This window comes from Puma concolor, chromosome E4, assembly GCF_028749965.1.
Source record: "Puma concolor isolate L17-30 chromosome E4, mPumCon1.1.hap2, whole genome shotgun sequence".
In the NCBI taxonomy this organism is placed as follows: Eukaryota; Metazoa; Chordata; class Mammalia; order Carnivora; family Felidae; genus Puma; species Puma concolor.
Window position 1 is genome coordinate 4,301,576 of NC_141683.1, and position 17,286 is coordinate 4,318,861.

General features: G+C 46.7%; 1 protein-coding gene across 1 annotated transcript; it reads right to left on the reverse strand.

Annotated features, from left to right (window-relative positions):
* Nucleotides 1–211: 211 nt before the first annotated feature.
* LOC112851763 (olfactory receptor 10J5-like) lies at nucleotides 212–1,357 on the reverse strand. Its single transcript, XM_025915239.1, is given in 3 exon segments — nucleotides 212–351; nucleotides 354–1,026; nucleotides 1,253–1,357. Coding segments are annotated over 3 exon segments (918 nt in total).
* Nucleotides 1,358–17,286: the final 15,929 nt, after the last annotated feature.

The window sequence follows — 17,286 nt, forward strand, 5'->3', positions numbered from 1 at the left end:
GCCAGGATTCCTGTGTCGAAGGAACCAAATTCACTAGAGCATAACCCTGCTTTCTGCCTTGTCCCTAGAGCATGAAAAAGAAAAGCATTTCTACTCTTTGGCGTTCTTCTCGGGAAGCACTGTACTTGATGAACTTGTGTATTGTGGCGTGTTTGTGAGCAGACACACATTACACTGGGCTAAAGGTCTCCTGACAAAATGATTCGATCTGTTAAGAAGTGTTTTTGCCCACGGCTCTGCGTAGAGCATCCCTGACCTCCCTGTTCCTCAGACTGTAAACAACAGGGTTCAACAAAGGAGTGATGATGGTATAAGTCACTGAGAGGTCTTTTTCTATTGAGTTCTCTGAGCCTTGAGGTAGATGAAGGAGGCACAGCCGTAGTGGACGATGACCACCGTGAGGTGGGAGGTGCAGGTGGCAAAGGCCTTCTTCTGGCCCCGGGCAGAGGGGATCTTGAGGCTGGTGGAGACGAGGAGGATGTAGGTGATGAAGTTCAAGCCCACGGGGACCAGGATCACAAAGGAACGGACACCATAATTGATCATCTCATTGATAGTGGAATCAGTGCAAGAAAGCTTCATGACAGGGTAAATGTCACAGAAGAAATGGTCCACCACTGTGCCACAGAAGGACAAGTGGAACATGGCTGCTACGTGGAGAACTGCCATTACCAGACCAGTGCCAAAGGACCCACATGCCAACCCGGCACACGTTCCTTTACTCATGACGACAGTGTACCTCAGAGGGTTGCAGATAGCCACAGAGCGGTCATAGCCCATTGCCCTGAGCAAGAAGCAACTATTTACGGCCAAGGTGACAAAAAAGAACATCGGAGTTGCACAGCCTTCCAAGGAGATAGGCTGGTTATGAAGAATGAGACTGAAAAGCATTCGTGGGACAATGACCAGTGTGTACACAGCCTCAGAACTCGCCAGCATGCTCAAGAAGAAGTACATGGGAGTGCGGAGATGATGGTCAACACGGATGATGGTCACAATGACGATGTCACCAGCTAGAGTTAAAATGTAGATGGTTAGGGGGCGCCTGGGTGGCGCAGTCGGTTAAGCGTCCGACTTCAGCCAAGTCACGATCTCGCGGTCCGGGAGTTCGAGCCCCGCGTCGGGCTCTGGGCTGATGGCTCGGAGCCTGGAGCCTGTTTCCGATTCTGTGTCTCCCTCTCTCTCTGCCCCTCGCCCGTTCATGCTCTGTCTCTCTCTGTCCCAAAAATAAATAAACGTTGAAAAAAAAAATGTAGATGGTTAGGAAAACCACAAAGAGGGTTATCTGGTGCTTTCCAAAGACAGAGAATCCCAGGAAGATGAATTCTGTCACTTCTGTGACATTCTTTCTCTGCATCTGCCAGACCAGTGTCTGAAAGCAATAAAGGAAGTCATCAAGGAGAAAATTCCCCTTGGCGACTGGACTTCACAAGAAGGGGTAGTGATAGCTGCCCTGAGGGAGTGAGCCCAATTCCTTCCTTTATGACCAGCAAGCTCAGGCTCAGGGCCCTTGAACATGAAGAGGAAAGACTACCAGAGCCACCTTGGGTCTCACCCACATGTCGGTCATCGCCGCGGAGCAAACCGTCTCCTGCGCATGGAAAAGACTTCTGAATAAACACTTACCTCACACACCTCATTCTGACACAAGGGGAGGCGACCAGCAAGGAGAAGTCCTGCTCTGTGTCAGTAACGACATCCACCACTCAGAACAAACTCAACAGGGCGGAACACCAGCCAGGCGCGTGTCCAGGAAACCACAGAGTTGAGTGTTTCGGTGCGAATGTGACAGCAGGACGGAAGGGTTGAGAAAGAGGACCTTTGGGAGGTGGTCGCCGGATCTGGTGACAGGGTTACCATGGACTTTTACATGGTGCTTCAGTTGAGCTCTGAGTCTAGAAACCTCCTTTCAGAGAGCTAATGTGGTGCAAATAGGTCATGGGACTGCCGTGATCACTCCACTCTTTACTCAATTGGCACTGAAGAAATCTCTTTTGCTGACTCCGGTCACCCTTTTAAGAGGTGAAATCAGGAAGAGAGGATGGTGTAAGACATTGCTTCTGCAGTGCAACAGGAGAGGGTTAGAACGATTCAAGGCATGGATGAGGGGACGTACCCACCAGAGTTGAGGAGGAGAGAACAAGTCTCCTAGTTGCTTTGGGCTAAACTGGCTTGCTCGTTTTTAAAAATCTGGCAAAGGGCACCTGAGTGGCTCAGTCGGTTAAGCGTCCGACTTTGGCTCAGGTCATGATCTCGCAGTCTGTGAGTTCGAGCCCTGCATCAGGCTCTGTGTTGACAGCTCAGAGCCTGGAGCCTGTTTCAGGTTCTGTGTCTCCCTCTTTCTCTGACCCTCCCCTGTTCATGCTCTCTCTCTGTCTCAAAAATAAATAAACGTTAAAAAAATTTTTTTAAATAAAAAAATAAAAATCTGGTGCACACAGGATTTGATATAATGATGAGAAACTGTTCCCTAGTCCTCTTTAATCAACAAGAATCCACATCCTACACAGAGAGCCCACAGCTGATGCAGTGGGTCTCTACAGTGACCGTTCGACTGTCCTCTGTCTCTTCATTTTCAGGTACCAAGACAGACTTCCTCCCCCACCACCCTGAGGGCCTCATAAGTTGGCTTCATCATGTTCACTTCCATCAAACCGTTCCCTCAAATGTCACCAGAGTCCCCACTGCTAAAACTGTCAGACTGCTTTTGCCTCTGTTTCCGTCCTTCTTATTCATTTGACACTTCTCAAAACTCTGCCTCCTAGAAACCTGGTCTGACCTTGGTTTCCATGACGCTCTGCTATTTCTCCCTGTTCTCAGGGCTCGTGTCATCGTCTTCCATGAATCTGCTCACTCCGCCTACATTGAAATCATAAATGCCGTTTTCTGCTTAATCCTTGGTCTTGCGTTTTCGCTCTCCACTCCCCCACAGTGTTCTTCCTCCAGTTCTTATTTCTACGCTGATTGCTCCCAAATCTCTATTTCCATCAATCTTTTCTTCCAAGTCTACAACTTCCTCTGGACTTACCTACTTGTGGGCCTTGTGAATGTAATTTTGTAATTTCCAAAGCAAATAAAATATCTCCCCCTCTGAGACACAGAAAAAAAGCTCTCCATCTCTACTTTTCCAACCTCCTCTGTGACGCCACCATCATCCCAATCACAGTCAGCACGTCGGGTCCACGTGTATTTGAAGATCACATTCGGTGAAATTTTCTCCTTACACAAGGTCACAAGTCTGTCCCAGTTTCTGGATTCGCAACAATTCCATGTAAGGCTAGGCTACCCAAGTCCTCTATCCAGGATAATAAACAACATTCCCATTACAAAATTTACATGGAAATACAAAGAACCAAGAATGTCAAAACAATTTCAAATAGAACAAAATATTTGTGCTACTTCATCTGAAGACTCCAGTAATCAAAGAGGCACAGAACTGGCATAAGAGTAGCCACAGGGGCCCCTGGGTGTCTCAGACAGTTAAGCATCCAACTTCAGCTCAGCTCATGATCTCATAGTTCACGGGGTTGAGCCCCATGTCGGGCTCTGTGCTGACAGCTCGGAGCATGGACCCTGCTTCAGTTTCTGTGTCTTCCTCTCTCTCTACCCCTCTCCTGCTCATACTCTGTCTCTCTCTCTCTCTCTCAAAAATAAACATTAAAAAAAAGTGAAAAAAAAAGAGTAGACACAGCTCAATGGAACAAAACCAGAGTCTAAAAATGATCCGCATATGTAGGGTCAATCGATTTTTGATAAAGTTCTGAGATACCTCAATGATAGTATTTTCAATAAATGTTGCTGGAACTGGAGATCCGCATGGGAAAAAGAAGTAAACCCCAAACCTTACCTCTCACCATACACAGAAAATAACTCAAAATGATGCAAAGACATACATATATAAAAGCTGAAACCAAAAAGTCTAGACAAAATGGTGATAAAATGTTCACAACCGTGGAATAAGCAAGAGTTCTTAGATACTAAACAAAAAGCATACACCATCAAAAAAACAATCACAAACTGAATTTCGTCAAAACGAAATCTTTTATTCTTCAAAAAGATGCTTAGAAAAATGAGGAGGAGAGCCACTGATTGGGAGAAGCTATTCACAATACATACGTCTAAACTTGTATTCAGAATATGTAAAGAATTCTTAACTCAATACTGAGACGCTTCTTACATCGGAAAAAATATTTGGACATTTCACAGAAGATATACAAATGGCTCTGGAGCACATAAAAGATGTCCAATTAGGCATCAGACAAATGTCAAATAGAACCATGAGGTACACACCCACTCACATGGCGAAAATTAACAGTTGAACACCTAATTTGGGCAGGGAGGTAAAGGAATTGTAACCTTTAAGCACTGATCGTGGCGATGTAAAATGGTACAACCAATTTGTACAACCGTTTGGCAAGTTTTCAGAGAAGCAGTTTATGGTAAATCCATTATGGTATATCCATTTCATGAAATACTCAGCAAAAAAAGGAATGAATTACAAACAAAAGACGCCTGAATCTTAACATACTGAATCACAGAAGTCAGACACAAAAGAGTACACACAGTAGAATTCTATTTATGTGAAACTCTAGAAAATGCTAATTTAATCTGTGGTGCAAGAAAACAGATCAGTGGTTGCCAGAATTGTTAGGGAATTGACTGCAAAAGAACACAAGGGAACTTTCTGGGATGAAAGAACTGTTGATTATGGTGGTTGTTACACAGGTGTATAAATTCATCAAAACTCAACAAAACGTATACCTAAAATTGGTGTCTTTTGTTACATTATTTATATTGCATTGCATGGTATTCCATCATATTATTCCATCATACATTGTAATGTTTTATACCTCAAAGTTGATTTTTAAAAAGACTCTCAGCCACAAATTAGACTCTATCCCTGCAAATCTGTCACCCACAATTCTTCAGGGGCTCATTAAAATGTGCGAAACACGGGAATTGTCCAGGGCTTGGGAGATCTGGAAACTGATCTGGAATCTCTCGACATCAAAACATGTAGTTTTGGGCAAATCACTTAAAATTATCCTTGGTATCAGCTCTGTGATAAGCAGCAGCCATCCAAGACTTTTTTTAAGAAATGAACAAAATGAAGAAAAACACTGAGACAATGAAAGACGAGAGAGACAGAAAATGCATTTGCAGATTATCCTTTTGGGAAAATAAAAACACCGAAACAGCCTCACATAATGAAGAGTTAGTGCAGCCGATGTTTCAGTCATGAAGATCATATTCCAAATAAAAGAGGGAAAAAAGTTCAAAGTTGCAAAGGAAATGCATTTTTAAGGAAAGAAACTACTACAGAATTTCATACAACAAATCACATCTGTTATTTAAATCCAAGTGAACCTGCTCCCTAGCAGGGGAAGAATTTTAGATCTGCCATTTAGGCCAACCTCCTGAAAATTGGTATTACATGTAAACTACTCTTGCAGAAAATAAACAAAACCCGGTGGTCTCACCTCCAGAGAGCCTGACACAAAAATTCTAAGATGCCCGCGATGGATGAAGTGACTGCTTTAAAGCTCTCTCATTATTAGAACTATCTGAAGGCAGTGGAAGAAAAACACTTGATCGCAGGATGGGTGGAAGAGAATTTGCAAGGCTGGGATTTTAGGACAGGAGCTCAATGGGCAGATCTTTGTGGTTTCCCATCCTAGAACTCCAGATCCCAGCCCAAGATGGATGCAGAAGCAGGTGGGACTAGAGCCCGCCCCAGGAGAACGTACGGGCACCCCCAACACCTCCCGAATCTACTCTAACAGCATCTATAGCAAAACCCATAAAACCCGGTGCCTGTTTCAGGAATGTGCAATCTTACAACCATCTACATCTCTCCAGATCGGACTGTAGTTCAGAGAAAGGACAGGTGACATGCACTCTGGTCCCCCTGGCTCGGATAGTTGTCTATAAGAGAAGACCTATAAACTCAGCCATCGTGAGAGGAATCTCCAAGGAAAAGCCTTGTGGACTTGTTGCTTTCCTCAATCTCTTCCTCCGAACTTCCTGAGTATCTCGAGGGAACCAGGAGAGTTAGACTCCAGACAGGTATTGAGGGATCTTATTAAAAATGGGACTCCCAAAAAATAAAAAATTAAAAAATTTTAAAAAATAAAAAAAATAAAAAATGGGACTCCCGGGGCGCCTGAGTGGCTCAGTCGGTTGAGCATCCGACTTCGGCTCAGGTCATGATCTCATAGTCTGTGAGTTCGAGCCCCGCATCGGGCTCCGTGCTGACAGCTCGGAGCCTGGAGCCTGTTTCGGATTCTATGTCTTCCTCTCTCTCTGACCCTCCCCCGTTCATGCTCTGTCTCTGTCTCAAAAATAAATAAATGTTAATAAAAAAAAATGGGACTGGGGCGCCTGGGTGGCGCAGTCGGTTAAGCGTCCGACTTCAGCCAGGTCACGATCTCGCGGTCCGGGAGTTCGAGCCCCACGTCAGGCTCTGGGCTGATGGCTCGGAGCCTGGAGCCTGTTTCCGATTCTGTGTCTCCCTCTCTCTCTGCCCCTCCCCTGTTCATGCTCTGTCTCTCTCTGTCCCAAAAATAAATAAAAACGTTGAAAAAAAAATTTTAAAAAAAAAATAAAAAAAATTAAAAATAAAAAAAATTAAAAAAAAATTAAAAAAAAAATGGGACTCCCATATTTTTCCAAGTGGTTGGTGCTTTGTAATTCCAGAGCCATTTTCTCAAGTGGTTTCTTTCCCTTATCTTTGACTTTATTGAGGGGATGTCATGGGTGTGTGTGTGTGTGTGTGTGTGTGTGTGTGTGTGTGTGTGGTGTGCAGGAACTTTCACCTTTAGAAGATGGGGGATTAGTCTGTGGAATATTTCTAAGACATTGGGCGCTTAAGTAAAATTCATTATTTCCCAACAACACTCATTTGTTAATAGGTTCCATTTCAGTAGGATAGCTTACCTTAGTAAATCATAGTGTGAGTATCATAGTTGGATTCCTTGTGGGAGACTTTCTGATGAGCCAGTCATGTTCCTGGTATCCAGAGTTCCTGATCTTTGCCCAGTGCCCACTCATCTTGAAGCATGCAAGCCCCTCTCCCCCATCTCTCAAGAACCTTCTGAGACTACAGTAAATGTTTAATTTTTTCCAGTTGATCTGTGGTTATTTATCTCTTACCTGCATAGAAGTTATGAAATGGTGTAGATTTTAATGTACTTTTACCTCATCCTTTATAAGACCATTCCAGCAGCCTAGGATGGTACATTTAATACACACACACACACACACACACACACACACACACCACACCACACCACACCAGGATCAGGATCAAGCAGTCACATCAACTACAGTGCCTGTTTCCATCCACTGCAGTTAAATGTCCTTAAACTTCCCAAGTATCTCAATGGAAGTCTCAGTAAGGAATTAAGTAGCTCCCAAAGCCTGTTCTACTAGATTCAAACTCAGCAACCTCTTGATCCGGTCTGGACCTAACTTTACGGTGACCTTGCTGTCTTGCATACCCCCTGACTTTGGAAGTTACTTGAAGCACACTCATAAATACTTTCATCCTCAGTTACCCCCAACATCTCTGCCCCTCCCCTCCTCTGGGCTTCCCTTGGCCCCGACACAGGCAGTGCCTTCACTGACTCCTATTCCCCCGACATTCTTTGGACATTTTTAACAAGCTTTCAAGCCCACAAAAAAGTCACAAGTCTAATATAAGCAACTCCTGCGTACCCTTCCCCAGATTCAGCAATTGTTTATGTTTTGCCCCGTTTTCCTCATCGTCATCTCTAACTCTCAATTAGTTGAAAGTAAGTTGGAGACATCATGCCTCTTTATTCTTAAATACTTCAGTGAGCATTGCCTTACATAACAAAATTAGAGACACTGAATCAGGAACTATGGCGTCTCACCTAAACACTGTACCGGCAAAAAGCGAAATTGGGACCCAGACCTCAGTTTTCCAATTCCAGTGCTTCCTCTTCTTAGACTGGAGAATACCCTATTCCTTCTCAGGTCTTCCCCATCCTCAAATGCTTTCCCCCAAGACCACAAGAAAGACTTATTGTATCAAAGAATAGGAGAATCAAACCCCTCCCTTGCCTTACCTCTCCCCTTACCGTTCCTTCCACCTGATCAAGAACATTACTTTCCACAAAAGGCTGGTCTCTGCAGAGTGACCGATCACCCGATATACAGGGTCATCTAGAAAATGTGTAAATAGTCCCTGCTTTCCATGACCCAAATCATCCATCATACTTTCCCATTGACTATGGCTCAAACATTGTCCCAGGCAAGACTGAGTACCACCTTCTCAAAGTTTTAACACTTTTATCTCCACAAATTTACAGAGAAGTTCCAAGTGCAGTACGAAGAACCAGAACTCATGAGGTTGTTGATACACAGTTCATCGCCTTCAAATACTCCAGTACTCCCCAGAAACAAGGACACTCGCCCAAAAAACCATCATCCCAATAAGGAGATTAACACTGATTCACCATCATCTAATTCTCAGATCCCATTCAATGTTTTGCCAAGAGTTCCAGTCATGTTCTCGAAAACAACCCACTGCAGGGTCAAGCTTCGCAATTACGGGAATGGCTCGTTAGCCTCCTTTTTTCTAGAACAGTTCTTTGGTCCGTCTTTGTCTTTCATAACCTGGATGCTCCCAAAGGTTACAGGCCAGTTATTTTGTTGAATATCCTGAAAGTTTCATGTCTTCTAGTGAGTAGACTCAGGTCACATCTCTGGCAGGACAGGGTAATGCTATATTCCTTCACTGAATGTTATCGACCAGCATGGGATTCTGAATGATGCAGTATCTGAGGACACTCGATCGGTATAAATCATGGTTCTCTACTTTAAAATCACTCTCTCTTTTAAATTAATATTTTACAAGGATGTGGTTTGAAACTATCAATATCCTGCTCTTCAAACACATTTCTTCATCTATATCATTTTAGATTCCTTGTTTACTCTTATCTAATGAGCTGTAATTACTTCCGTTATTTACACGGACCCTCAAATTACTCCCGACGTGGTCAGTGGGACCCCCTTCGATCTGGCTCTGGCGTCCGTTTGACACGTCTCCATCATCCTTGGGTCATTTCCTTCCTTTCCGGCACAAGATACCAGTTCAGGTTCCTCTTACGCCTTCCCTGCCTGAGACCCAGAATATTCCTCCAAGGATCAGCAGTTCCTCTTAGTGACAAACAGCATCTAGGAGGCAAGGCGGGATCTGCTTCCAGGCACTCTTACTGGAAACCTGTTGGACACACGCACCAAAGACCACAAATTCACCCCATTACCGTGAATTCTCATCGAACACCACAGGGTAATTCAGGGCTTCTCCACTTCTACATCGAACTCTCCTTTTTGACAGCAAGCAACCAGATGCCCATCATCCTTATTGTTTTATTAGATCAGTTCCCTTGCAAGCAAGCAGCCTCCCTCCCCCACTGCCTCCTCCCCTGCAAGGTGGTCTCCTCGCCCTGCTCCACCTCCCAGACCCGGAACTGGCTCCTACTCTCTGCCCTACCCCCATCCCCCTTCGCTGCCCCCTGCATCACTCTGGGCCGCCCCCCACTTCCCTAAGTATTCCCTCCCCTGAGTGTGTCTGCCTTGCTTGGTCCCATCTAGTGACATAATTCTAAATCTTCCAAGTAAGGGGAGAGGAGAAGAACCTTATTTCTTTGGGGGTGCTTTTCACAAACTACATGGCAATTTCACTCACAATAAGGAATTCTAAGTACCAGGCATTTGCTAGATTCTCTGGAAAGAATCTTTAATTCCATGGGAAGAAGCATGGCAAAGTGCTTGATCAAAGTGGGCATTTTCCTTCTTTTCCCGCATCTCTTCACTTTTTAAAAACCCTACACAAATTTGCATCCCTGCTTGTTTAATTCAACAAACATCCACCGAGTCACCAGTATACGTGAAGCAAAGCGGTGAGCGGTGGACAGGATCCAGAGAAAGATAAAATAGAATCTTTGATAAGGTTCCGTGCCCGTGTTTAGAGGAATACACAAATATCTGTACCATGAGACGGAATCCTGGGATTCCATAAAACATCACAATGCCACTGGTTGTCAAATGCTCATTCTGTGCAAAGCACCACGCCAAGGACTAGGCCACTAAAACCCCCAGCAAGGTGCGTGGTTGTATCGCCGTTTCACGCGCGAGTGACAGATTCACAAAGTCTGCATGCTTACGTGTTCACATTTGGAAAACGACAGCCCAGAACCTGGATGGACTCCACGTTTTTCCGATTCCGTAATCTTCGCCCTTCACGACTCCGTGGTGTCTAGAGACGGGAGTGGCCTCTCCCATCAGGAGGTCAGGAGAGGCTTCATGAGGCACATGGCCTAAGAGATGAACCCAACAAGGGGTTTTCGAGAAGCAGGGCTGGGTCTGAAAGCTCCTTCGGTTTACAGAGCCCAAATCAGGACATGAAGGAGGTTCGTGGAGGGAATAGGACAATGGCAGTGGACCGGGAAAGCCTCGTGGCTGGCCCTGGATCCCAGGACAGCGAGTCTGCATTTCATCGAAGACACATACGGTAACTAAGCCCGTCGTCGCAACCCCAATACGTGACGTTCAGCACCAGGGAGAGGGACAGTCCCTGGACATCCACAGCCCCTCGGAAAAGCCACCCTCTCATCTGCCAAACCTCCACACCGCCCGGCAGGGGAGAGGTGCGTGAGAACTGCACGTGGGGAGCACACCCCCCGAGTGAACGCTGAGGCAGCATCGCCACGGACGGACGGCGGGGCTCACCCGGAGCGGCTGGAGGCGGCAGGGAACATACCACCGTCGGCCACGTGCCGACATCCGAGGGCCCCGGAGGAGGCTCTGGGAGGTCAGGTCATAAGAAGAAAGGGGGAAGGAGGAGAGGCACCTGAAAGAGGTCAGGGCGCTTCCCCGGGAACCCAGAGGCGGCGTCTGCCACTTGCCTGCGTCTCCACAGCCAAGTGCGGGCATGTTTTGAGTTGATGGGAAAGGGGAGGGTTTGTGGGGTCTTCATCGGAGAGCAAGTCCTACGAACAGAAGTCTACTTCGCACAAAGACGAAAGGGAGAGGCCTTGCACACACAGCCCGGGAGGCCGGAGCTCAGAAGGTGTTGGCAGAGGCCCCTAGAGAGAACAGGGGGGAGCCCCCCACCTCTAAGGGATGATTGGGCCCCTCCCTGCCGGCAACCAGGTCACGGGGGTGACTCCCTGGCAGCCTCCGTACCTAATAAATAACCCCAGTGCTTTCTTTCCTGGCCAGGCCCCACCTGCCTTCCACCAGGGGCTCTGTCTGTTGGCCCTGGAGGCAGGCTGGAAACTACCGTGCATATAAAACCCTGGGGAGTCTCAGAGAGCCTCAGGTCTAAGAGGTGAGCCTCGGCTGCAAGTGCGGGGAGAGGGGTCCAAGCACGGAGCCTTCTGTACCCCACCGTCTCACTCTGCTGCCAGCACGGCCCCAGGCCCAGAGCAGGGACCAGCCACTGCTTTGGGCGTGGGAGCCTTTGCTCAGACAGGTTGGAAGATGAGGGATGTATAGGGGCAAGTGAGGCAGGGGACGCGGGGACAGGAGGGACAGGCCGCAGGGGGGAAAGACAAGGAATTGCGGAAAACAACACTGAATTTCTCAATTTTTTTTTCCTGTTCACATTTCAGGCGAAGGTTATTTTATCCCTTTCCTTCTCTAACAGACACGAGTGGGAACGTGTTTGTTTTCCTAAGGCAATAATGCTCGTTGATCTTGATCACAGCGTTGGAGAAGCTTCTACAGAACAGCCCCCACACCTCTGTGCTCCCCATGCCCAAGGGGCCTCCTCTCCTGCAGCATCCAGAGCAAGGAGGGGATGAACAACGTTATGGGGGGGGGGCAGGTGACAAGGTTTTCTCCAAGGTCAGGGGGGATTCCCCCGCCCAACACACACCTGTGCAGGTTGGGATTCCTCCAAGAACATTGCGGAGCTCTGGGTCAACTACAGCCTTGGTGAGAAAGCGGCTGAGGCTGGGTTACTCGGGGGGAGCTCACCCCAAGACTGTCCTGGGGAAACAGCAGGATTCCCATGGAGGCAGGTGTGAGGAGAAACAGCCCTTTGTGAGAGACACTGGGATCTGTACGTGCGGGACTTTGCCTGGTTCCTCAAATAAGATCGGGTTCGTGTACTGGGGGGTCCACACCGAAGCCAACACTGGCCGAACTAGGGGCTGTCCAAGCCCCAGAAGTGGAGCCAAAGGTCTGCTCCCGCAGGACAAAGTCACTGGGAAGCAAAGTCACGGAAGTCACAGCTCTGAAGTCAGTTACCCTTCGTGCCCGCGGGCTAGTGCGGTTTCCTTTGAATTTCCTTTCCTATCTGTTGAGCTGCTTAACGTATAACGGAAGTACAATGCCTCCTAGCATTCGCTCAGTATTCTTCGTGGCCCCAGTATCTCTTTTTCAGGGGTCATGTTGAGTCTTTCTATTGTTCAAAAAAAATAGGGAACAACCAGGACGTAATAAAACTTTGTTGTAGGGGGAAAAAGTAGAACTCGACCAGTAGAAGCTTTTCTATGTCCCACTTGATGGAATTTATTCTTCTTTTACTCAACGATTTCTATGGAATTTCACTGAAGTCCTGCTAAGTTGGATTTCCAGGTCACAAGTAATAGAAGCAGAAAGGCAGAACAGGTCTGGGGTTGCTCTACTCCATAAGAGCACAGCCCCAGATCTGCTCTAATAAAATGCAAGCCTGCAGGGCGCCTGGGTGGTTCAGTCTGACCCTTGGTTTCAGCTCAGGTCACAATCTCACAGCTTGGGAGTTCGAGCCCTGCGTAGGGCTCCACGCTGACAGCGCACAGCCTGCTTGGGTTTCTCTCTCTCCTTCTCTCTCTGCCCCGAGCCTGCATGATCTCTTCCTCAAAATAAATAAATTAAAAAAAAAAAAAAAATTACAAACCTGACAAGTAGAGGAGCCGGCCTGTCTGGGGCACAAAGTCCAAGGAAAATATTCTTTACGTCCAGCAGCCCCTGGAACACTGTCGGACAGCTGTTGATCAGAACAGTGCTCCCGTGTCATCAAAAACATAGCACACACGCCGACTCCTCATGTTACCTTTGCTTCAAGTCCGTATAAGATCGCCGGGCACTGGGGGCGCCTGGGTGGCGCAGTCGGTTAAGCGTCCGACTTCAGCCAGGTCACGATCTCGCGGTCCGTGAGTTCGAGCCCCGCGTCGGGCTCTGGGCTGATGGCTCAGAGCCTGGAGCCTGTTTCCGATTCTGTGTCTCCCTCTCTCTCTGCCCCTCCCCCGTTCATGCTCTGTCTCTCTCTGTCCCAAAAATAAATAAAAACATTGAAAACAAAAATTTAAAAAAAAAAAAAAAAAAAGATCGCCGGGCACTGATGATAAAAGCCAGACATCTCAGCATGGAATACAGGATCCTGCAGCATCTGACTGCTTGTCTGAAGGCTGTGCATATAGGGTGTTCGCCCGCTGACTAGTACGCAGTAAATATGTATTACGCTAAGTTATTAGTATATTATTGTTGCTGCTGTTTTTCTGCAGAGCAGCCGGCACACTGTCATGCTGTTAGTTGGTGCTTAGTGGGAGTGGATTTCAACGTGCAACTCCTCTCCCAAGAGAAAAGAGCAAACGATGCTGGGATGGGCGGGGGTGGGGGGGTGGAGTCCCAGCTAAGAACAGCACAGGCACGTTGGTCCCAGTTTCCAGAGAATGGAGTCGGTAAAGGAAGAATTCTGGATAAATCCAGGGTTTGAACAAGAAACCTGCTGAAACCATGCCAAGGAGGCCACTTAGAAGTACAGGTGAAAAGCATAGCACCATGTAATGAAAACAGAAGACTCCAGAAACTAGGTCAGGTGACATAGAGAGCGGCCACTGGAGCCCACAAAGATTTCCCAGGGGCTCAGAAAGAGCTGCTGCCTGGTTTTCTTCGGGGCCAGGTCCCACGAGCCTCCCCAGCGAGTGGGAAGAGAGTGGGTAGACGGACCAAGACAGCCAGGCAAGTGGCTTGTTGATAGCAAAGGGAGGCCAAACACGTCCCTTATCTCCTGACTTAACCACATACTTTCCATTCACGCTACAGCTCCATCATTTTATATTTTGAATACGAAGAAGAAAAACAGGTACGACCCTACCTATTCTATTTAAACAAACGTAATTGGTTTAGTCTATTTAAACAGATGTAATTTTGCAAACCTTAATGCATTTTAGTTTCTCCTCTAAAGCATCTCCCCTGTGCAGCCTCCCTCCCGCTAAGCCACGTGAGAGATGATTCCAGGGCAAGCGTGCTCTAGGAAGATGAGTTTAGTGGGAAGATAAAACGTTTCCTCTAAGAAGACTATCAGAGATGATACGATGCTCACCTAGATCTTGCACTCCTGTTGGAAGAGCAGACTTCTGAGTCCTCTTGCCAGAAGTCAGGACCCTGTTACTAGTTCAGTGACCATGACAAGGGTCTCGTGTCACCTCCTTGCAGACATATTCAAGAGGAGGTGTGAGATCTCCAGGAATTCTCTCCCACTCCCGTGGGAAAGTCTACCAGATGCACTCTGGTGCAGCTACACGGTGGCACCACCATCAGCCTGGATCCCTAAGTGATGACAATGAGCCCCCCGTCTCCCAGTTTGTATTGAATATGCGCTACATTATGTAGAACCTCAGAGACTCCTGGTACGATGATAAAGACCAACTGAAGACAAAGAAGAACACGTTGGATGTGTATCCTGGTCATTCACTCCGAGCTGCCTCCCTCATCGCTGGAATTGTCCCAGCAAAGTGAATCTGGTGGCTCGATCTGGTTAGGAAGACGGACCTAGAAATTTAGCTTAACTTGTGATCTTTGTTTCCAAATGAGAAAGACAAGACACAGAAGTTCCCCCCCGTCAAGGAGAAAGCAGACCCTGACAGTCATTAAAGCAGAAAATAGACCTTATTCAGAATTATTGGAATAGGGGAAAGAGAGCTCGGTCCAGAAGCGGGCTCAATTCGGAACGCAGCACGAATGAGGGAGATTTACAGCCAAGAGGCAGGGTAGCAGTGAGGGGGTGGAAAATTACTGAGCAGAAACACCAGAAGTAGGAGGGATTCTGGTGCAACCGACCTGACAGGAATCTTGTTGAAGGCAGGCCAGGGAGATCGCATACATACCAAGGGTAGAGGAGGAAGATTCCGGTCAGACATCAAGGCTAAGGGAGCCTCTCTGAACTGACTTGACAAGATTCCTTCCAGAATTGGGTGGATTGCAGGCTCTACAAGGACTGACCCTGAAGCCCAAAGCCAAAGCCTAGTGGAGAAGAGGGCTTAGAGAAGCCTGACTCAAGTCTGCTCAAGGAGACTGCCAGTCCCTCCTGTCATTCGAGAAGGCCAGACACTCTTCCTGTGAACAACGTAAGGCCGTTCTTGTTCAGTTGCCTTTTGCTCGTTGGGGGCCAGCTGAACGCTCTGCGGGGACCTGGTAGAAAATATCTGCCGGATGATACATCCAGCATCAGCTTGTAGACCCTTCCTTAGCCCCAGTAAGCATCCCCCAGGGGTCAGGTTCTGGCTCTCAGTGGATCCAGGTCAGGAGAGTGGAAGAAAACATGGCAACGTTGGTTTGGAGAGTTGGAGGCAGATATTGGAGAAAACTCGAAGAACTGAGAATTTGGTGAGGGCTGGAAAAATGTGGAAACTGGCTCCAGTCCATTTCACAGATAAAGCCCCAAAGACAATGAACAGGGCTAGAACCTAATAATCCATGCAAGTAGATTACAGTTTTCTATTAAAACAGAAAATTTCTCTATAGTTACCTCCCTTTTTGATTTCCTGCTTATAAAATAAGTCTGGGTTCATTAGGTCTGGTCTCTTATTTACATAAATGCAGCAACTGACACTGACCTCATATGAGGTTGTGCGAGTTGCTTTGCTAGAACTTTCCATAAGGACTCTCAGACTTTCAAAAGCCTCAGGTCTAGGTACCTGAGCCAACAACTCACCACCTGAATTCATTTTCAGTACCTATAGATACGGATAAATTCCTCTCTTCAAGATCCTCAAAATATCCTAAGCTTGTTGAGCTTAACAGGAAGTGACCTTCCTTACTCAGGTGGTGAGGCTGGAAAGCCTATAAGCCAGATACCAAGCTGATCTTTCCAAGAGGCCTCTGTGGGCACTGGTTCCATAACGTCAACCTTAGTCCCTTCATACTATGTGGTCATATCAGATTCTATGTGCCATTTTCAAATATGACATTGTAGCCCAAGCCTTCACATAACCAGTGTTGCCAATCACATCCTGTTATAAACAGAACATATTCTTAGTGAATTTTTGCAGAAAACATGGCCACGAAAATAAGAATACTCAGTAAGGTTTTCCAAGGTCTGGAGGGAACAGGTAGAGACATGAGACAAAGGTTTCATTTTTGTTTACAAAATTATAGTCTGATTGTTAGAGGTCTAGGTAACTTCAGAAAAAGAGAAAGTGGGTTCTAACATCTTGCAAACAGATGTTTCCAATTAAAAATCTAGCAAGGCTCCAGGGGTGCCTGGGTGGCTCAGTTGGTGAAGTGTCCAACTTCAGCTGAGGTCGTGACCTTGGGTTTGTGAGTTCGAGCCCTGCACTGGGCTCCGTGCTGATGGCTCGGAGCCTGGAGCCTGCTTCAGATTCTGTTGTCTCCCTCTCTCTCTGACCCTCCCTGCTCAGGTTCCAAACTGAACGCACCATTGTCTTCCATTCGTCCATTCAGTCCTAGGTAATTAATTCTTGTTCTGCCTTATCCTGGGCTGCCAGTTTTATGAACCCGTCAGCTTCTCAGAGTTCTGGAAATCTTTACGCAGTCCAGTAGCATGGTCTCAATGTTATCTAAGCAATGCCATCAGAAGCCTGGAAGCCCAGAACGTCTGCCACAGTCCTTTCCATGGGTCTGAGAAGACCAAGCATTCTGACCTGCAGCTAACTGCGAATGCTTTCAGGGAAGAATCAGAGTGAAATAAAAGACATCTGTGAATAACATGGACTTGAAATAGCCATGGATAAGAATATCTGGTTGTTTCTGTGACACACATTTTAAAATAATTACTAGAATATGGTTGATAACATTCTGTTGGATATATCATGGATAGAGTACTGACCAATTTCTAGCAACTTCTTACAATGTCTGAAACATTAATATTTACACATACAAATATAACCTATGGAAAGTTAATCTCTTTCTTATTTAACAACGTCTTTCCAGGCCATCCAACATATCAAGAAAACCAAATGAGATGAACAGCTCTTTTTACAAGGTACGAGAACAAATCCATTGTGATTTTCAAATGTACCTCTGGGA